At 43.3% G+C, this 22,471-nt stretch overlaps 1 protein-coding gene across 2 annotated transcripts in view; it reads right to left on the bottom strand.

The window, feature by feature from the left end:
• SLC28A3 (solute carrier family 28 (concentrative nucleoside transporter), member 3) overlaps positions 1 to 22,471 on the bottom strand; it is a 72,799-nt gene that overhangs the window by 5,962 nt on the left and 44,366 nt on the right. For both annotated transcript variants that reach the window (XM_011982739.1, XM_011982738.1), the window contains 10 exons: positions 21,071 to 21,260; positions 17,959 to 18,103; positions 16,330 to 16,443; positions 15,642 to 15,719; positions 12,650 to 12,730; positions 11,124 to 11,204; positions 8,661 to 8,786; positions 6,535 to 6,665; positions 4,400 to 4,568; positions 3,803 to 4,000 (listed from right to left, as the gene is read on the bottom strand). In XM_011982739.1, coding sequence (XP_011838129.1) covers positions 3,803 to 4,000; positions 4,400 to 4,568; positions 6,535 to 6,665; positions 8,661 to 8,786; positions 11,124 to 11,204; positions 12,650 to 12,730; positions 15,642 to 15,719; positions 16,330 to 16,443; positions 17,959 to 18,103; positions 21,071 to 21,260 — 1,313 coding nt within the window. The remainder of the gene's footprint in view (positions 1 to 3,802; positions 4,001 to 4,399; positions 4,569 to 6,534; positions 6,666 to 8,660; positions 8,787 to 11,123; positions 11,205 to 12,649; positions 12,731 to 15,641; positions 15,720 to 16,329; positions 16,444 to 17,958; positions 18,104 to 21,070; positions 21,261 to 22,471) is intronic.

Here is a 22,471-nt window from a genome sequence, read left to right as displayed (position 1 = left end):
TGTTTGTGAAACAGTATGGAAGTTTCTTAACATGTGCTGCCTGAATGACCCAGCAATTTTTCTAGGAGAAACAAAAACACTCACCACAAAAAGATTGTACATAAATACTTATGGCAGCTTTATTAAATAGCCTTATGCTGGCAACAACTTTAATGTCATTCAGTAGGCAAATGGATAAACAATTGTGGATACCCATAAAATGAAATGCTGCTTTGCAATAAAAAGGAAATACATCCAAGAACATGAAAGCTAAGTGAGCACATGTATATGAAATTCTAGGGCCGGGTGCAGTGGCTCACGCCTATAATCCCAGCACTTTGGGAGGTTGATGTGGGTAGATCATTTGAGGTCAGGAGTTCAAGACCATCCTGGCCAACATGGTGAAACTCTGCCTCTACTAAAAATAAATAAATAAGTAAATAAATAAATAAATAAATAAATTAGCCAGGCATGATGGTGTGTGCCTGTAATCCCAGCTACTTGGGAGGCTGAGCCAGGAGAATTGCTTGAACCCAGGAGGCAGAGGTTACAGTGAGCTGAGATTGCACCATTGCACTATAGCCTGGGTGACAGAGTGAGACTCCATCTCAATAATAATAATAATAATAATAATAATAAATCCTAGAATATGCAAAAATAATTTACAGTGAAAGAATGGATATTGGTTGCCTGGGACTAGGTCTTTGGGTGGGGATGGGAGTGGAGTTGTTGACTACAAATGGCCATGAGGAAAACTTTTTTTTTTTTTAAAGGTGTGATGGAGATACTCTGTATGTTGAATATGGTTGTGGTTACATAGGTGACATCAAAACTGAGCCCTTAATTTGGTATTTAAGTTATAATTCAGTGGAAAGGATATAATTTAAAAATAATTATGTTAATAAAAAGGAAATTTTTAGCTATCACAGGAGCTTCCTGATAGTCTGGCCAGGGTGTGTGTACTGCAGCTCTGACCACTCCTTGGGAATGTCAGGACGCCCAGCTGGAAGTAGGAGAAGGAACATCCTTTTCACGGGGTAGTCAGAGGATGGAAGATGAATTCATGAAAGCATGGGTGTGGCCCTGTGACTCAAGAGATACTGCTTAGGCCAGACAATTTTTTCTCAGTTTGAGGACTGATTCAAACTGAGGCTCAGAAGATCCCATCTACTCTATTGTTCCCTAGAGGCATACCCAGTCTGACAAAGGTACCCACGTGACTAAAGCAGTAATTTTCCAATATCCTCAAAACTCTATGATTTTGTTCAAAGAATAAACCGAGCAATGCTACACTCATTCAAGACTCAAGTGGCCATGGTAAGATTTTTGTTGATTCCAAGGCCCCTCTTCTCTCTCATGGTTTCTGAGAACTCTCCTTTGTTGATATTTTCCATCAGCGTGCATATAGCCAGCAGGAGAAAAAAATATTTCAAGTAGGTATGCAGTCCACCGTTCCTGGAAAAGCTGTCCTTGTTCCCCACTTTTTTCTAGTGCTTTTCATTTAGTTCAGCTGGCTTCAAAACCGGGCATGCTTATTAAGAGATTGTGGGGAGAAAGATAAGGGGCTTGAAACTCCTCTTTCCCCTTTCCTGGGATAAGTGGGAAGGGGGCACACAGATGTGGCCATGATGGGTTTTAGAAGAGGAAAAGGAGGCTGGGATAATTCCACGCTGACTTTGCCCACAAATGTGCAAGATGATGTGATGAAAAGAGATGCACCGTACTAGGAAAATATTAATAACACACCTTACAGCTCTCCTTGTGTCTGCACAGGATGCTATACGTACAGGATGGTCATTATAGCACTATCTCTGATAGTGAAAAAACAGATAACTGCTTATCAGAATGGGACTAGTTAAGATGAATTATGGTGTGCAATACAATAGAATACTATGTCACAGGCGCTGATATGGAAAGGTACCTGAGACACGTTATTAAGTGCAAAGGACAAGGTTAAAAACAGTGAGTATATGTTACAGGGAGAAGAGCTCCAGAGAAAGAAGAAGGTTGCCTTACTTTTTCCTTTATCTTTTTTTGGACCTTTTGAATTCTATACTATGGTATGTGTTACATGTAAACAAATGAATAAAAACAGACAAAGTATTATCTTTAGGAAAGAGAAAGTGATGGAATGAAGGGCTCATCCTGGGGCATGGGGGTAGTATTCCTCTTATCTCAGATGGAGGTCAGCATGGGCATAATTCAGTGGATATCACTGGTGTTTTGCCTCACGGACCCACATAGTACGTTCTGTTCTGTGGCACCTCTTCGAGGAGACTGTTGGGATGCCCTCCTCCACTTCTAGGTTGTGAGCAAAAATTGCTGAAACTCATCTGCATTTTGTTGATTGCAAATCAGAAATTTGAAGAAGCAAAATGCCTTTCCCATCGTGACTCAACAATAGCGGAGGCCACTGAGCTCCTGTTTCCAAATGTTCTCTCTGTGCCTGCCTTTGGTTGGGCTCACCCCTAAACTCAATCAGCTCTACTGTTCTGTCACTACCCTCGTAATAACCTTTCCACACAACTGCTTCGTGCTGCCAGAACACAGAGCCCAGCCTGCTCATTAACAAAACCATTCTTTCCTGGCAACTGGCAACTGGGGATAGAAAACATTTCACTTAATTTAGCCTATTGTTTACTTTTGGCAGGGAAACAAACTGGTTTTGGTGGCATCTAAACAATGAGAATAATTGGCCAAGCTTTACTGGGAGGTTAGTTGAAGAATGAACATGCGAGAACAGGGAAATCTACAGAGCCCCCGCTCATGTCAGAGGTGTGGGTCAAAATGCCCTAGCTGTAAAATATAAATCAGTGCTCCCCCCGGAGTGGGCTTTTACATTGGTGTGCTATGTGGGAGTCAATCTGCAGGCTTGTTCTTTGGGAGGCCGGGAAGGATGGTAGTGTTGTTTGTGGGTGAGCAAACTCAGAACCTTAGGCAGGCTACTTTTCCTCCCCTTTCATTTTTAAACCAAGTACATGCCTGGAACATTAATTCCAAATGGATTGTTTCAATGAGTACTAGGGATGCTCAGGAATGTTAACCATTTCCTTAAGAGTTTCCGTGAGTGACAATTCTGTTCTCCAGGGAAGAGGGTTGCAAACTCAACTACAAACATGACCTCACCTGAGTTCCTCATCCCACCAAAGGCCAGACAGATGTGAATGTCTCCTTGCAGGCTACTGACCTGAAGTCCTGACATAATTATGGTGCTTGTCTCAAGGCTTTCAGATCACAGACTCTGAGTCTTTTCTCTCCCTGATCCACGTAGAGAGCAGTGATGATGCTACACTCTCTCTCAAGGATGTCCAAGCATGATGTTACTTTTAGACGGTTTCTCAGAGCTCACAGAATCCATTAAGTTCAAAGGGAGAGGTCTTTATGATCACTAGACTGTCAGCCACTAGACTATGAGGGCAGGGACCCCATGACTTGCTGAATGCTATGGCCTCAGTACTCAGCACATTGCACATAAAACATTTTTTATGTTTTATTCAACAAATTTTGGTTGATTGATTGCAGTCCCAGCTCATGTGACTCTGGGTCTGTGTCCACAGTCCTCAAAAGTAAATGATCACAATGGCAATGATTAGCTATGTCTACACACTCATACACACACACTCTCTCTGATTAATTCAACATAACTGAAAATTAGGAAGTTCTATGTACGTTATGAGCTCCATGGGCCATAGATTTTAGGTTGTTTTGCCCTCTGATCTATCCCAGGTGCCTGGCATAGTGCTTGACGCACAGAGGCATAAGTAATAGATGAATGCAGGTATGTGATGAAGAAATGTACCGAGAAATTAAAATAGTTACTCACTGATATATATTGCTGCACACCATTCACAAATTTGGGTCCACCTTCTTTCCTCAAGTGGATCCATTTTGAGAGGTGCTCGTAAGCCACAAATTCATTGAAGAAGGTCTTATAACCTATGAGTCTGGCAACCATAAAGCTGTCCTGCCATTCCACTCCCATTATGAAGGAAAAGGGCATGAAGATGTAGGAGCAGATTAGCTACAGAAACCAAAAGTAGACACTTGATTAGAACAGTGATTTGCTTTCAGTTCTGCCTCCTCGGTGATAACACTGTTCCTGATCCCTCTGTCTCCTTTAGGCACAGAAATTCCTTCTTCCCTTGCCCATCTTTACCCATCAGAAATCAGAACTAGAAATCGGTCATTTGAAGTAAGCTGGATTCTTGGGGAAGGGGCCAGGAGAGACTGACGGTCGTTGTGGGGAAGGAGGGTGATAGGAGACAGAGAAAAGGTGGGTGGGAAGTTGGGGGATGCATGAGAAGCTTCTATAGCATGGAAGAGTCCACTGAGGTCATCAGGGTGGGCTGTTTACAGACCTATTTTATTTTTAAAGATAGGCAGAAACAAAACAGAGGGCAGGGGTGTGATATGATTATACCTCAAAACTCAGCTGTGGGTAGTCAAACATATTTCCAAACCAGGACAAGGCTGAATTCATAAAAGACAGCAGGGCCAGGAAGGCAATCAAATTCACAGCAATGTTGGCCACCAGGGAGATGGAGGAGGAAGCTCCTTGTGTTGCAGCTTCTAGAAGATTCCCTGAATCGCTTTATCAAGAAATAGCAATTCTAGAATTACCAAAGGGTTGTTAGGGGATGGACACCATTGGTGCAGAAGTAGCACAATCAGAGCTTAGACAAGAGACAAACTATCAGGCCCCTGCCTTGCTCGAAGTACTCATCTGAATCCCATGACATCATGAAGTGGGCATATGGGTATTTAACCATGTTTGTTCTTGTTTTTAAAGAGGTAGGGTCTTGTTCTGTTTCTCAGGCTGGAGTAAAGTGATCATAGCTCATTGGAGCCTCCAAATCCTGGGCTGAAGTGATCCTCCTTCCTCAGCCTCCCAAATAGCTGGGACTACAGGTGTGTGCCACCATGCTTGGCTAATTTTTTTTTTTTTAAGAGACGGGGTCATGCTACATGGCACGGGCTGGTCTTAAACTGCTGGGCTTAAGCGATCCTCTTACCTTAGCCTCCAGAGTCTGGGTAACTTACATTACTTTTTAAATTTGGGAACATTTATAATAAAAACTTGGAAAATGATAAAAATATTACAAGTTTAAAAATGATTTTTATTACAAGTAGCTGCCAGAGAATAGTTATAAAATATAAATGCTATAAAAACTAATGATTCAAAAACAACAATAAATCAATGATTCAAGGAAGGCTGTAAATCCATCACCTCATTTAGAGATGGAGTGCCACCATCACTTTGAATCCCCCTGTGTACTCTTCTTTGATCCCATCCTCCCCTCTAATCTCAGAGGTACCTGTCTTCCTAAAATTCACTCATCATCCCCTTTCTTTACCATTTTCCTACATGTCTGTATCCCTAAAAAATATATTGTGTGTCCAGGTACAGTGGCTCACACCCTATAATCCCTGCACTTTGGGAGGCCGATGCAGGTGGATTTCTTGAGCCCAGGAGTTTGAGACCAGTCTGGACAACATGGCAAAATGCTGTCTCTACAAAAAGTACAAAAATTAGCTGGGTATGGTGGTGCATGCCTGTACTCCCTGCTACTCAAGGGGCTGAGGTGGAGGATCATTTGAGCTCAGCCTGGGTGACAGAGTGAGACCCTGTCAATAAAACAAAAAAACAAAAAAAACCCAACAACAACAACAACAAAAGAAACACACACAAAAACATTGTGCAAGTCTGCACACTGAGTAACTTTATAAGTGGAATTATGCTATATTCTTTGGCGGCTTGCTTTTTCACTCATGGTTGACTTTATCTACATACAAGGGTGAATTTCAGACACATGTTGGTTGCTGATGAATTCTGTTATTTAAGGAAATACTCTTGAACATCCTAAATTCCTTAGTCTTTTCCACTCTGTTTTTCTTTCTTTTTCACAGAGCAAAATAAAAGGAACCAGCTTTCTTATAAGAGGAACCTCCAGAAATGGTCATCCTATGACTGTCTAAACCAAGGCTCCATAAACACTCTGCTATATTTACAAAGAAATATCTTTACAACAAACAGATATGGAAATGTATTGACATTAGGTATTTAGAGAGGTTGATATCAAGTATGAAACAAGATTGTGGCCAGGACCCGGCGCTTTGGGAGGCTGAGGCAGGAGGATCCCTTGAGCCCAGGAGCTGGAGATCAGCCTGGGCAACATAGTGAGACCCCTGTTTCTAAAAAACTTAAAAAATTAGCTGAGTGTGGTGGTACATTCCTGTAGTATCAGCTACTTAAGAGGCTGAGGTGGGAGGATAACTTGAGCCTGGGAGGTCGAGGCTGCAGTGAGTTGTGTTCATACCACTGCACTCCAGCTTGAGCGACAGAGCAAAACTTTAAAAAAAAGTCTTTTTTGAGCAAGTCTCAAAAAAAGGAAATAAAATAAGACTCTTTTTGGTGAAGTCTAAATAGTCTTTGGACTTACTTAAATATTGTAATTCACTGTGCTTTTCGGTTATCGAATTTTTGCTGTACATTGAATTTGGAGTCCCCCACCCCAGCTTGGGTAGTCATTAATTAGGTGAATGTGTCACACTTACCCACTTTCCATTTTCATGGCATTCTTGAGGGTTATTTTAGGTTTTTCTGTTTCAGGCCAAAAGAGTTTAGCAGCAGCCAATGACGCAGGTGCCGACATAACCGAGGCTGTTAACAAGTGGGAGGATGGAACCTGCAATTTCAGAAGAAAGAAGGCAAACCCAGGGTTAGCTTTTTTCTTGTGTTCAGAGGAAGGGTCCAAGAGCTCCACAAGGGAAGAAACAGGGTAGGGGGTTGCTGCTATGACAGAAGACAATGTTTCTTTGGAGGTCTGGAAGAGCCACTCTAGCTCAGTGAGCCAAGTTGTGGGCATCGCCTTGAGAGGCTGAGGGATAAGGGAGACATTTGTGCTAACTGACCACATCCCTCGGGAGAAGCATAAAAATGAAATCTGATTGTTTCAGAAAAGAATTATTCCTATGTTGTGGAAACTTTCAAGGAAGATTCCTCAACCTCTCTGTTGCCCTTTTGAATGCTCAGACAGCCCCTAGAGAATGTATGTCATTACAATTTTTTTTTTTTTTTCTTTGAGATGGAGTCTTGCTCTATCGTCCAGGCTGGAGTGCAGTGGTGCGATCTTGGCTCACTGCAACCCCCGCCTCCCCAGTCAAGTGATTCTCCTGCTTCAGCTTCTTGAGTAGCTGGGATTACAGGAGCCCACCACCACACCCAGCTAAGTTTTGTATTTTTTAGTAGAGATGGGGTTTCGTTATGTTGGCCAGGCTGGTCTTGAATTCCCAACCTCAGGTGATCCGCCTACCTCGTTCTCTCAAAGTGCTGGGATTACAGGCATGAGCCACCGAACCCAGCCTCATTACATCATTTTAGATAGGGGCTGGGCAGTGGAGAAGGGACTCGTGATTCACTTGCAGATGTGTATATTCTCCTCTCTCCATCTTCCTTTTGCTCTCCTGAGATCCTCGGTGCCTTTACACAATCTTCATTGATCTGGAGGCCCTTTAATTTGTACATGACTTCTGTTTCCTTTATCGCAGGTCGACTCGTTCCCCTTCCCGCCCCCGCTCACATGGTTTCTGGATTCTCTTCCACATATGTTCAGAATTCCAGGATCAGCACCTCCCTGCCTGTTCCTGTTCCCCCCAAAACATTTTTGAGGCAGCATTTCTGCAGTGGGGATGGCATTCCCCAGATGATCCATGCAAGCCGCTCATTCCACAGGTGTCCTTTGCTCCTTTCTTCTTGCCTCTTCCTACTAATTGGCACTCCAAGGCCTGGATGAAGACCTAGAATGAAGCCCACTTACCTTGTAAGAAATCCTAGCCTCCTGAGTCACACAGTGACTGGGCTGTGTTACTCAGTTTCAATATCGGGGACTGTGCCTCTGTGTGGCTTGTAAACTTTATGGGTTGGGGTGCATGCACCAGTTATAACATTCTCTAGCCTTATACTACAGACTGCCAACTCTCAAACTTGGCTGTACATTAGAATCTGAGGAATTTAAAAAAAATATTGATGCCTGGGTCTCATCCCAAGGAACTGTGGTTTAATTACTCAGATATGGACCTGGGCATTAGAGAATTAAAAGCTCCCAGGTGATTCTAATGTGCAGAAAGGTTTGCGAATCACTGCTGTAGACCAGGGGTCAGAAAAGTTTTTCTGTAAAGCTCCAGAGAATAATGTTGTTGGCTTTTTGGATCACAACGACTCAACTCTGTAGCACGGAAGCTGCCATAGACAAATGAATAAAAGTAGTTGCTTTCCAATAATTCATTTCCCAAAACAGGAGCAATTGGGATTTGGCCCACGGGCCATAGTTTATTGACTCCCAGTCCAGATCACCTTGACTGAGGTAACAGTTTTTTTTTTTTTTTAACAGATTTAAATTTTCAACCAAAGCAACTTCATCATACGATTGCATTTTTCTATTTTTATTCTGCCGATAGAACTCACATTTAGACAGCAGGGATATGAAGCCCCAAAACTCCTTGGGGTCCCTATGTTCAAACGGCAAAGCAACTGTGACCAACTTTTGCCATATGGCAAAACAAAACAAAAAAAACACTCTCTTGGCCTCCTTTTCCCACCAGCAATGGAAAAGAAAAAAAATAACAAGAGCAAAGAAAGAAGAGGTTGACGTTTTCATAAGTTTATTCCAAAATATTCTTACCCCAAAAGAAATGTATGCACCTAAGACACTTCCAGCAATTGTAGAGAACCCGGCGGTCATGATGGCGTGGAGTTCAGACTTGGTGATGTATGGTAAATATGGTCGGACCAGCAGTGGAGACTCCGTCTGGAGACAAAGAAGGGTGACCAGGTTGCTTTTTAAATCTGTGCGGGGGTGGGGCAAGGGGTGCCAATCTACTTATAATTTTATTCTTTAAAGCAGAGAGTTTCTAAGAGTGAACCCCAGACCAACTTCATAAGCGTCACCTGGAAACTCATTAGAAATGCAAATTATTTCGATTTACTAAATTAGAAACTCCAAGGGCGGGAGCTAGCAATCTGTATTTTCACAAGCTTTCCGGGTGATTCCAATGCATGCTCAAATTTGAGAACCCACACCATCGACCTGTGAGTTATTTGAACTCTAGATCAGTTTCCATATGTGGTCATGTGTAAATTTTGCAAAATTTGTGAGGCTAGACATAGAAAGCCTCCACCCAGCCTAGGAATGGATGCTGTGATGACTTGGTGCACTCCTCTAAGGGGCAACTGACTCTACCCAGTGGCCTGAACTTCTGGATGGGTGATTTCTAAGCCACTGTGGCTTCCAATCTTCCAACTTCACCTTGACAGACCCTAAACCTATTTCCTGATACCTCAGGGAAATAGAGACACAAGCATTAAAAACAAACAAACAAACAACCTCAGCAATAACAAGGACAGGTGCCTGCAGGCCCTTCTGTAATTGGGAGTCAGAGAGCCCTCTCTGATGGGTGGAAAGGAAGAAGCAGACGGACTATAGTTGGAAAGGCTTGAAACCCATTAAGGAGGACAGGCAGCCTGCGGTGTGGGGCTCTCCATAGATAATAGCTGTACTTTTAGCATATTAAGTATCAAATTGAACATCACAGAAGCTTGTGTGCAATTTTACAATTTTCTCCTCATTATCTCTAATTGTTCTATAAGATTGAATGTGTGGTGCCTCGATCTATCGACTAGGAACCCTGTGCATGAGCCCTCTTATCCTGCAGGTAGGAGCAATCAACTCAAGATGGTGCCCTAATTAGTCCTGGGAGATTTTATGACTGTAATTATAATTATTTCAACTCCTAGGGAAGGAATCGTGGGCCCCCACTCTAAAGACTATGCTCCAGGCTAGTAAGCATAGATTTTTTTTTTTTTTTTCTGATACAGTTTTGCTCTTGTTGCCCAGGCTGGAATGCAGCGATGTGATCTCTGCTCACTGCATACTGTACCTCCTGGGTTCAAGCGATTCTCCTGGCTCAGCCTCCTGAGTAGCTGGGATTACAGGCCTACGCCACCATGCCCAGCTAATTTTGTATTTTTAGTAGAGACGGGGTTTCTCCATGTTGGTCAGGCTGGTCTCGAACTCCCGATCTCAGGTGATCTGCCTGCCTTGGCCTCCCAAGGTGCTGGGATTACAGGCATGAGCCACTGCACTAGGCCGTAAGCATAGCCTTTAGAGTAGAGGCCCATGCTTCTTGTTGTCTTACCAACAAGAAGGTTCCGCCTGCCTGGAGCAGTTGTAAGCCTGGGATTTGGGGCTATGTGTTTTTCTGAGTGACTGGATTTTTGCTTCAAATTCAATTGCCTTGCCAGTGGTGCTGGCAAGCATTCACACCTGGTTTTCCTGGCGTGTGACTCCATTCTACATGAAGCTGCATATCTGGAGTGATGAGGGACTTATTACAATTTCTTACTGATCCACCCCTTAGCAATGCTGCTATTTTGAGGGACACTCCTTGGCATTATAGTTATTTGCTTAAATGGGCTTCAGGCAAAAGAGCATTTCTCCATGTGATGGAATAGGGAGGTGAAAATTGCAGCCTAAAAGCTTAATTTTGATGAGAGGAGAAAAACCTGAAAGCATTTTTTTCAGGCTCAGCAAAGACAGAATATTGACCAGTTCAGACAAGCTGAGAATACGCTCAAGTGTTTACACAGTTGCATGGTTGTTGGTGGAAAGGCTGTTTGGTCTCCTCCATTGCCACAGGCATTATAGTTTAGAATGGGAGGCTGCCTGTTCCATGTTTGCGGCTTCGAGATTTGGAAATAGTGAAATCCATCCAAGTGGAAGAGCTAACAGCCTCTGAATAGTTGACCAGAAACCTCACAATCACTAAATTCAGATTTATTGAGAATCTATATGAGAAGCTCTATGTCTATGCTTTAGTAAAATGACAACCTTCCATCCTCTTCATAATCATTCTCAAGAACCCAATGCCACAATACCATACCCAGATTGTTAAAAGGAATTTCTCTCTCTTTCTCTCGCTCTCTGCCTTCTCCCTCTGAAATCTGGACATTGCCAATACTGGGGCTTTCTTATGTTGACACCCTTCTCTCTACACTAAAATAACATTGTGCTATTTTCTAATTTGACTTTTTGGAAAGAGACGATCCATTTCAACAGATGTTTTGTTTTGTTGATATTACAACTTACTTGTCCAACAAATATATTGCCAGAAGCAACTACAGATTCAATAGGAGATGATCCTGTAGTAACTAGCATGATCCATCCAACCTAAAAGGAAGAAAGGGACAAAGTTGACAAAGAACTTTTTGTATACCCAAAACTTCAAAGTAGGGATTAAAATCCTTAAACTGGAGTAAAATGTTGAGGGCTTCAACAATTGTCAGCAGGCTAATGATGGTGCCAAAGGTAAGTTTAACTTATTGAGCCCCTAGAGCAGGCCAAGCAAATCCTCTTATTGGAGTAGTAAGTCTGAGTCATTGCATCTACTTTGAACATTATACAAATCAATTTCTATAGGTCTATTGTATACGAGTAATAAATGACAATTGCTAACATGGTCATGGAAGGCTTTACTGCATTCCAGACACTGTGTTAAGCCCTTGATCCAGAAAATGCAATTAATTCTTACAATAACTCTTTGAGAGAGGTCCTATATAATTATACTCATTTTATTAAATAGGAAACCAAAGCACAGAACAGTTTAGTTGTTTTGTCAAAGGTCACCCAAATGTAGCGGGATGTATTTGAGGTTTGGTCTTTTTTACTTAATTGAAATGAACATGGTTTTTGGTTCCACTTTTGTACTGGCCTTTCAACTAGAGATGGTGAATGAGGACTTCCTGTTGCATTCTCTCTCCTTGCTTTTTAGTTTAGACGAGAGCATAGCAATTCTGAATGTTTTGGGGTTTAAACAGAAAATTATGGGCCCTGGAGTTCTTGCTGTCATTCTGAACTCTGCTGCTACCTGTATTCTGGTTCCCTCTCTCTCTTCTCTCTTTTCTTTTTCTTTTTGTACGTTTTGATTTATTTATCGGGATCAAGGAGGGCTGTGGCTGTGCCCCAAGCACTGCCTGCACTGCTCTGTGCTTCGGTGAGGTGCATCCAAATTGGCTGACAGATCTCCTCGTCCTCTGATCTAACACATGAACATAGGACTCCCAGAGGCTAGGGCAGCAGGAAGGACATGAGAACTCTTCAGCTCTGCGTGTGTGTGTGTGCATGCATGCTTATGCTAATGAAACTCTCTCAGGAGTGAAAAGCTGTTTCTCTTTTTTCCTTCAATTTCTCTAGCACCTCCAAAACAAGAAGTGTCTACTTTTGTAACCTCCTTAAGCAAGGTAGCATATAATTAAGGAGTAGCTTAAAACAGAAAAAAAGGTAAGCACAGGGTGGATAACCAAGATGAAGGAACAGCATCGTTTCCCCCAGCAGTATCTGACCTCAACTCCTCAGCTAAAGAAGTAATTGCTAGAGTTTCATGAAGATATCCAGTGGTTTGCAAAGCAAAGCCCTATTAGAAGCTCCTGAGATAAAATTCCCTCTATGGACACATTTAGGATTGGGGGTTTTGAATCTAATCACTTAGGTGGTGGTGGTGGATAATGGTAGGAAGAGAAAGGCACTTCGTAAATACCTGCATAAAAGGCCTTGAGGACTTACGTCTGAGATAATCAGCTCTACACCTGTAACCCAGTCCCTCCCAGCCCCAGTACCTTTCTAATAATCCACTGCATCAGTCCCAGGTAGTACAGCATGGACATCACCGTGCTGAAGAAAACCACGATCGGCAGGATCTGCGAGGACGGAAACAATCATGGATTAATGATGGGTCCAGTTGCACCAGCAGGTTTTATGTTAGGCCTCCTCTCTGTCTCCTTTTCTCCCTCTGAAACATCATAAAAATATGGGAAACTCCTCTTGAACTTTAATCAGGCAGCTTCCCTATCTACAGTCTTTTATTCTAATTTGTCACAGGACTTGACTTATTTCCCCTGTCTTCTATGGTGAGCTTTTTTTGCTCAAGGAATGAAGTTTGGGGGGATTTGTAATAACTAGATCAATACACTAAAGGCTGCCAGAAAATAGTCTTGTTGTTCTGATGCTAAAAAGACATGGGCTTCACCACTAGTTAGCAGAGTAACCCAAGTCAAGATACATTGTGAGCAACCTCAGAGCCTTATTCTGAGTGTCTGTAGGGATCAGGTAAGGCATGGTGGGTGCTGGTACACAGTGCCTCCTACTGGATGGCAGACACACCTGACAGCAATAACTTCAGCATGTCCTGAGCATGACCCTATGGTCTAAGCATGTGTGTTTGGAGTTCTGAACTAAGGAAACTAGGAGTGACCAACCCAAAGATTCATTCCTTATCTATAAGGAATATCTGAACCCTTGGCCTATCCCGTGGAAAGCAGGCCATACAGGGGATCCAGGCCCTTTGTTTTGGGTTAAATGAAGGTTGGGAGGTGGAGGTTGCTGAGGGAGGGTGCTAAGTGAGAATGCTATATAAACTGCCTTTTACAAACGATAGCTGTTCTCCTGTCTAGCCTGCCGCCACTGGACTGCCCTGCATGTGAGTCCCCTCAATAAACCCTGTGTCTCATTTGCTGGCTCCAGGTCTTTTCTTTGGCCTCTCAAACATGGTGCCCCCCTACTGAAGTCAACAGGGATCTGTCATGACCTCTATGCAGTAAACATTCATTCTTCTAGCTTTTAAAATAATAGTGATTTTACCTATAGTTTTTCAAATTACTGAAAAGTGACTGCATTTTGGAAGCTACTTTAGTTCTGTGTTAAAGGCCATTGTATTTTCTGGGTGGGCTTGGTGGCTCACACCTGTAATCCCGGCACCTTAGGATGCTGAGGCAGGTGAATCACCTGAGGTCAGGAGTTCAAGACCAGCCTAGACAATGTGGTGAAACCCTGTCTCTACTAAAAATACAAAAATTAGCCAGGTGTGGTGGCACACGCATGTAATCCCAGCTACTGGGGAGGCTGAGGCAGGAAGATCACTTGAACCTGGGAGGCGGAAGTTGCAGAGCTGAGATTGCACCATTGCACTCTAGCCTGGGTGACAGAGCAAGACTCCATCTCAAAAAAAAAAAAAAAAAAAAAAAAAACCATTGTATTTTCCTAGATCCTATGTTCCTGACGCTCTTTGGGTGCCTTCAATGTAGCCAGTGTTTCCACAGAGAGCAATTTCTATCCTGCATAGACCACACAGAGCTAGGTCCTTCCTCAGCCTCATCTTACTGCACCCCTTCCCCATTGTTCCCCAGCTCACTGGCCAGAGAAAGCTGCTACCAGAGGCACAGAATGACCGAGGACAATTTGTACAGGATCCAATTTAGAAAAAATCTATTAATAATATATATTAAAAGACATTTTATGCCAGTATTCAGAGCTCACTCACTATGAGCCTTTTATTGGCTTTAATGGGTAGGCAGTGCCTTCCTGAAAGCTTGAGGGAGTTAAACAGTCTCATCTCTGGAATGTTAGCAGAGGATTCTGTGTTGGCAGGAAAAAAAATGCCCTGGAAGAGGGGAGGGGGAGGGCCTGAAAACCCCTGTGTAGTCTGGGTAGCAAGTTATTCCTTCTTTATGACTTTATTTTTTCCAATTCTGAATTCATTTCATGATATGAGCATATTTCTATCTCACTCTATAAACATTTGGCCCTTCAGAGATGGCTGAGTTATCTTAGCCCTAAAACATCAAACCAGCTAAACTGCCAGGTAGAGGCTGCTGGGGGAGGGTGCTAAGTGAAACGCTGTATAAACTGCAGGCTTTTTACAAACGTAGCGGTTCTCCTCTCCAGCCTGCCACTAAACTGCTGGTTTGGTGTTTTAGGCTGAAAAAAGATTCAGCTTAAAAGTTGGCCTAACTGAACCTGGGGTAATTTGGAGGTAAATTTGGAGTCTCTAGGTGAGAAAACAATTTAGAAATGTATGAATAACAACACACCACAAGAAAAGCTGAAGGAAAACCCGAATGCATGCTTCTGACTCACTGACAAGCGTTTGTAGGGACTTCCCAGAGGAGGATGGGCTTCCTGGGGCATGTGGGAGCCTCAAGAAGGAATTGACTGTGGCCAGCCACGGGGCCAAGCTGCCTTTCCCCTGTAAAATAATGTTCCTTCTTTAATTAGGAGAAGGCCTGTCCTCTAGTCCTGCCTAGGCAAAGGCTGTGCTGAAGGAGAGATGAGAAAGGTTTAGCGTGGGAATGGCTCTAAAACAGGGGTTGATGTGGTTGACTGGCTGCCCCAGGGACTGGGACTGAGAAGCTACAGTCTGTATAGAATACAGAGCTGTCATTGATCCTGGACCCATCAGCCATTCACTGCCACATGTCTACTTGTTGCTGGGAACATAATATTCTTTTCCCTGAAGGCCCAAGATGCTATTACCCTTTTGATTCTTCCTAAGTACCGCAGATAAAGCTACAAGCCCCACCCCCTGGTATTTGAATATGTCTAACTTCCTCTAGATGTTTCCCTTAACTCCATAGTAACACGGTAAAATGTATGCAGTCCACTAACTTCAGATAACATTGTCAGTGGAAAAGGGTGGTGATGTATTACACACCTCTGACCAGCCCAATAGGTATATACCTGGTTTTTGGTCAGTTAAGTTCTATCTGAACATCTACAAAGACTAAGAAGCTACTGAAATAGCAGCGACTACATAGAAAAAAGGTTTGACTTTACCTTAAATGCAAAGAAGTGGTCTTTGTATTTCTCACCAAACACAAATGAAGCACCAGCATCTGTGTACTCCAGAAAAGTCTGAGTTAAAGAAAGAAGAAGAGATTTCATTCCAACCACATGGGTGGGAATTAGACAGTGCACAGGAACGCTAGGCTGTCAGAGGATGGACCCAGCAAATGTGTTGAATAGACTTGGGAAGTTAATGTTCTCAGCTTTGCCCCCTCTAATGAATGGCATAGTAGAAGCATATTTTTGAAATATTCCTGTATACAAATTTCCTGACATTTCTGACATTCAGTCTGATTCCAGAATGCTACAGAATGAGTTGACCATGGCAATGTGTTGGGAGCCATACATGGATTGTAGGTGGCATTAGTTAGCACTGGATGCAAAAGAAGCCTATTTCTCTGTCTGTGGAGACATCTAAGAAGTATGATAGTCCTTGGGGAGGAGGATGTGGGCAATGAATTAGGGAGTGATGATATAGGTACAGAACAGCAGTAATGTTAACAAACCAGACAGACTAACATATTCAGTATAAGCAAAACTATTTGTCTAAACCATGATGCAGAATTAAAATTTGAGACAACTCATGCAGACAGATAAACCCATTTCTGACACATCTTGAGGATTACCTCCAATGTTAAAAGCACCATAAAAGCAAGGTGTTCTTTTGAATCAGACTTACCTGAACTTGCCTGCCCAACCAATCAAAAGCTATATATCCAGGGTCAGTCCTTAGAATCAAGAGGCCAAGAAGAAACTGTAGCCCGATTCCCCATAAGACAGGTCTCCAGTAAACCTGTACAGAAAGATCAAGTGATATATCTTAGAAGGAAAATTAATGCAGGCCTCAGCATAAATGTCTAATGGATCACTATCCTTGGACACATTCTCAGATGTGGTCTGTCACCCACCTTCTTTGGGAGGCTAAAGCTGTCATAAGCAGAGAACCCTTTGATAGAACCATACCTTAAAAAACTCAGGCCGGGCGCAGCGGCTCATACCTGTAATCCTAGCACTTTGGGAGGCCAAGGTGGGCAGATCACCTGAGCACAGGAGTTCGAGACCTGCCTGGCCAACATGGCAAAACCCCATCTCTACTAAAAATACAAAAAGAAGCCGGCGTGGTGGTGCATGCCTATAATCCCAGCTACTCGGGAGGCTGAGGCAGGAGAATCGCTTGAACCCAGGAGGCAAAGATTGCAGTGAGCTGAGATCGCACCACTTCACTCCAGCCTGGGCAACAGAGCGAGACTCCGTCTCAAGAAAAAAACAAAAACAAACTCAGGATTGCATTCCTTCTCCCTAAAACTGAGTTTCAACTCTTCGGTCCAGGAAAGTATGTAAGTAACAATTATGTCCTGATAAATTACTTCGATAGAAACAGTAGTCTAAGAAGGACCTTTAAAGGAGGCAGGATCTGGCCATCCTAGTCAAGCTGTAAGTACTGGATACTTATAATTATTTCCCCTGTCTGGAAAATGGAAAGGCAGAACATGATTTCTCTGTGTGTCTAAGGTTTGTTGATCTGATAACCTGTAAGTGAATTAAGTAAAATATTGCCCTGTCAAGAGGCTCTCATTTGATTGTAAAAGAGCCCAATGAACTCTAATGCAGACCCAGGATGTGCAGTAGGAATGGACAGTCATTTGCTTGCATCGGTGGTGCAGGGCTGAGTGGCTTCAAAAGGACTATGGCATCAGAAGCACAGACAATGGAGATGTTCCCCTCAGCAGGGCAAAGAACTTAGATCATATTAGCTCACTTGGTCTCTGATTAATGTTTTTTTCCCTTGGGTCAAGCTTTTAATGGTAAAGGCTTCCAGAGTTTGCCATCGTGAGTTACATATGAGAGCTTTGATGTCTCCGAATTCTTGCCCATTTCATGGGTTACCAGTGGACAGAACTAGGATGAGAGTTGAGTTCAATATTAAAAAGAAAATTGTATAAGGACAAATTTTTGGAGTATAAATGCCCAAACTGCATGGGACTTCGTCTGGGGAAATCTGGATCAAAATGCATGAATTTTCTCTGTGTGTTTGATGGAGGGTATGCGAGAAGAAATTAGACTTGACAGGGAGAGAACATCTCACTGGTTGTGTAACTGGAAAATTACTGAAAATGGAGCATGAGATAGTAACAAACAGTACCGTGAAAGTTCAGGAAGATAGGGCACCCTGGCCACATTAAATAATCCCATCAAGGAAAGAAAAGTACTGAACAATAGTTCAATTCTCTCACAATCGATATTTTGAGCAATTTACACATGGGGAGAAAAATAAAAAAAGAATCTAAAAGATCAGCTGGATACTTACTCTGGTTGGGTACTTGGAAAATAGAAATAACAGGACAATGTACGTTACGAGCCCACCAAAGGACACCAGCTGCTGTTGACCCAATTTGGCAGTGTCAAAGGCCAGCCAGAAAATAACTGCTAGGACCAGGGAGCTCCAGATCACCCTAAGAGAAGGGGAAGGGAGGCATTGGCGTCATTTGTTGTGCTACTTGAGAATCATAATCAGGCTTAAATTTTTTTTTTTTTTTTTTTTTTTTTTTAAAACGAGATGGAGTCTTGCTCTGTTGCCCAGGCTGGAGTAGAGCGAAGTGATCTTGGCTCACTGCAACCTCCACTTCCCGTGTTCAAGCAATTCTCCTGCCTCAGCCTCCCCAGTAGCTGGGATTATAGGCATCTGCCACCACCCCCGGCTAATTTTTGTATTTTTAGTAGAGATGGGGTTTCACTATGTTGGCCAGGCTGGTCTTGAACTCCTGAGCTCAGGTGATCTGCCTGCCTCGGCCTCCCAAAGTGCTAGGATTACAGGTGTGAGCCACCACCCCCAGCCATCAGGCTTAAATTAACAAAGAAACATAGAAACAAGATGAATACACTCTGGCACCAGTAGGTTGTGCTTTTGGAAACTGCAACAGAATCTTTTTGGTTGTGGCTATCAAGGCAAATAGCTAAAAAATTAAGTACTGGGTCTCCTTACTCTACAACTCTTGGGCCCTTTGCCTGTTCAAGGATGCATGAAGGGGCCAGAGAAGAGAAAGCATGTTTGGAGAGGAACGTCTAGTGATTTCTTTGAGAGAGCTACTGGGATTCTTCACCTTCGTTTTGTGGGGTGGGTGAGGTGTTATCTGCTTCCCTTTAAGGAATAACTTGGAATATGTTATCTTCCCTTGGGGGACCTCACCAGCCGCTGAGAGGGAGATCAGACATTAGGACGAGTTCTGGCTCCCCTGGGAAGCCCAGCAAGCCTGACAAGTCTGACTCAGGACTCATGGCTTGCACAGCAGAGCCAGAAGGCCTGCTGTGTTGGGATTGCACAAGCCCTGTTTATTAGGCCAAGGATGTGTGAAGTTTCCTGGTAGATCCCACGTAAGCCTTGAGGAAGAGAACTGGTCTGGGGTCCTGCTCAGGGGGCCACCTGAAGGGAGAGGAGGTCCCTCAGAGAGAGGCTGAGGGAAAAGCTCTGAGCAGTTGTTGCAGGACACAGGGTCCTATGGGAAAGGGTCGCTCTAACACTTCACAGGCCCTTCCTCCCAAGAAGGCCAGCTTCATATCCAGAGCAGGTAGCCAGGCTGATCCTGGCTTTGAGACTGGCAGGGGAGCAAGTAACAAGGAGAAAGGGGACACTCAGGCCCAGGCTAGGGAGGAAAGCTAGGGCACTGGGTCAAGTTCACAGTTCTCATTACTGGAGGGGACAGCATATTCTGATGTTAAAAAATGTCCATGATGCCTGTATCAAACCTACGACATACCCACAACAATTAAAAATTTAAAAAATAGGCTGGGCACAGTGGCTGACACCTATAATCCCAGCACTTTGAGAGGCCAAGGCAGGAGGATCACTGGAAGCCAGGAGTTCAAGACCAGCCTGAGCAATATGGTGAAACCCCCGCCTCTACTAAAAATACAAACAAATTAGCTGGGTATGGCAGCACATGGGGGGCTGAGCTACTTGGGAGGCTGAGGCATGAGAATCATTTGAACCCAGGAGGCAGAGGTTACAGTGAGCCAAGATGGCGCCACTGCACTCCAGCCTGGGTGACAGAGCAAGACTCCGTCTCAAAAAAAAAAAAAAAGAAAAAAGACAAGGCTATGAACTTTGGACTATTACTAAGAGTGTTCAGAAGGGTCATGGGCTTTTGGCATTTTTGTAAAATATAGGGTAGATATCTCCCATTGAATAAAATTGAAAGAATGATGAATGAAAAAAATTAAGTTTTATTTTGACCATAGCCCCATGGGTCATGAAAAAAAGTGCTAGCAGTCTTCAACATCCCTAAACAATTTAAAAAGCCCTACATTTTTTATGAGTAAAAGGCATGGGAAGAAATTAGAGGAAAAGAAAACCTGATAGAAAAATTATTTGGGGCCAGGCGTGGTGGCTCATGCCTGTAATCTCAGCACTTTGGGAGGCCGAGGCAGGTGGATCATCCAAGGTCAGGAGTTTGAGACCATCCTGGCCAACAAGGTGAAACCCTATCTCTACTAAAAATAAAAGAATCAGCTGGGCGTGGTGGTGGGCAGCTGTAGTCCCAGCTATTCAGGACGCTGAGGCAGGAGAATCGCTTGAACCCGGGAGATGGAGGATGCAGTGAGAGGAGATCGCGCCACTGCACTCCAGCCTGGGCGACAAAAATGAGACTCCTTCTCAATAAATAAATAAATAAATCATAAATAGATATAAAGATTTGTGTTCATCATAATAATTAAAATAGCAAAGATTTTGTAGGCAAAATAAATGGTCAACCATACAGGAACTATAATCAAATTCAAGATTGAATATGTTCTACGATCCTCATTTTGTAAATAAATTGTAAAGAGAATAGGTATAACTCGTAAAAGAAAAAACGTTGGTAAAAATGAAAGCTCTTTAAAGACACGTCATCAGCAATCTCCATCAGTTTGTACTTATAACCCAATTCTTTATTTACAGGTACTGAGATTAGATGGCATTTGTGCTGTTCCCTATCTAGTGCCAGGACAGACATTACTGATTGATCATGGTGCCCTTCCACTGACAGGTCGGAGGGAGAGCGAAGCCATCCTGTTATGACAAAACTTTCACTCTTTTCTATTTTTCTAACTACTTCCTAATACGTAGGCACAGAGATGTCTCTCCCTAGTATAGCACATGGAATGTAATATGCTCATCATCTTTTGGACAACATTTTATCATTTAATACACTTGACATTAAGGCAGTGTGTGAGGACATTTGCACACGTTTCAAATGAGCCATTGCCTCATCTAGGCTTTGATTTCCTGTTTGTAAACTGAAGACATTGTAACAGATTACTCCCTAGGGTGTTTCTAGCTTCCATATCCCATAAACGAGGAAGTAATTTCAGAACAAATTTTTGAAATGGTATTGGAAAAGACTCTCTCTCTTAACTGAAGTAAGAGAACCGATTGCATTTACCACTTCAGCCAGAACCAATGGCCGTTTAGAAGCCTTCTGCCAGGAGACAGCATCTCATAAATTCGCTGTTCGTATTTGGCCATCAGGTGATCCCAGACAACAAAGAAGATGGCAGCCACGGTGATCACAAAAAGAGGAAGGGCTCTGTGAAAGTTCAGCACGCAGGCCGCAGTCACCATAACCAGATAACCTGTCCAGGAAGCAAAAACAGACATTGAACATCACTAACTACTGGGATACGCCTCCAGCCTCCAGCCTTCATTTGGCTCAGGTGAGGGGAAGTTTAATCAAGATATCATTGAATGCAGGAGTGCTCTTGATATGGCTACTGGCTTCTTTGATGGGGGCTTTTGATATTTTTCAAAGCAAGTCTGGAAAATTATCGCCATTAATGCTAGGAGGACAGGGTGCTAGGTCTTTTTATTCTTACAGGACCTTCTGAGTTCTTGAATCTTGATGCTCGATCATTGGGCCTCTAGGTACTGGCCATTTTTATCCCTGGCATTCAGTCTCGGCAGGTGAGCTACTATCAGAGAAAGGCTGAGTGTTGAAGCGACCACTGGCAAAGGGGTACTGATTCTTGTGGTTTGCATTTCAGATTCAGTCTAAACTGGAGTGAAGGCACAGACCTACCAAGAACAGACTACTTCTCTAAGTGACACAGAGTCTCCAAGGAAAAAGAGGTAGGGGCAATTACCAAGGTGGCTGCTTTCGAAGAGCAGATTCTGGGATAAGAGTAAGGTTTCCTATTCCTAAAGGTCTGCAGAGGTGGTCTGCAGGTTAAATCTGGCCTGCTACTTGTTTTTGCAGGTGGCAAGTACATTTGTATTTGTGTGTTTTGAGAAATAAAAATAAAGTCCTAACTCACCCAACCAACTGAACTGACCCTTTAACCAGAATTCCTTCCTAAGGAGTAAGCAGAAACCAGCTCTGGAAAACAAGAAATGGAAGGCTCATTTCTCTATCGCCTTTAGCGAATCATCTGAGGTGGTAACCAAACTCCCCCTCCCTCTTAGAGTTTTTGTTTGTTTGTTTGATACGGAGTTTCGCTCTTGTTGCACAGGATGGAGTGCAATGGTGCGAGCTCGGCTCGCTTCAACCTCCGCCTCCCAGGTTCAAGCGATTCTCCTACCTCAGCCTCCCAAGTAGCTGGGATTGCAGGTATGTGCTACCACGCCCGGCTAATTTTGTATTTTTAGTAGAGATGGGGGTTCACCATGTTGGTCAGGCTGGTCTCGAACTCCTGACCTCAGGTGATCCACCCGCCTCAGCCTCCAAAAGTGCTGGGATTATAGACGTGAGCCACCGCACCCGGCCTCTTTAGAATTTTGATGTGACAGCTCACCAGTTTCACAAGGCATTTCTTCCTGATAAGAGACTGCTGACCATGGAGTGGTTCTG

The sequence above is a fragment of the Mandrillus leucophaeus genome, unplaced genomic scaffold (assembly GCF_000951045.1).
Source record: "Mandrillus leucophaeus isolate KB7577 unplaced genomic scaffold, Mleu.le_1.0 Scaffold242, whole genome shotgun sequence".
Classification (NCBI taxonomy): domain Eukaryota; kingdom Metazoa; phylum Chordata; class Mammalia; order Primates; family Cercopithecidae; genus Mandrillus; species Mandrillus leucophaeus.
The sequence above is the reverse complement of the archived record's forward strand: the minus strand, read 5'-3'. Positions and strand labels throughout refer to the sequence as shown.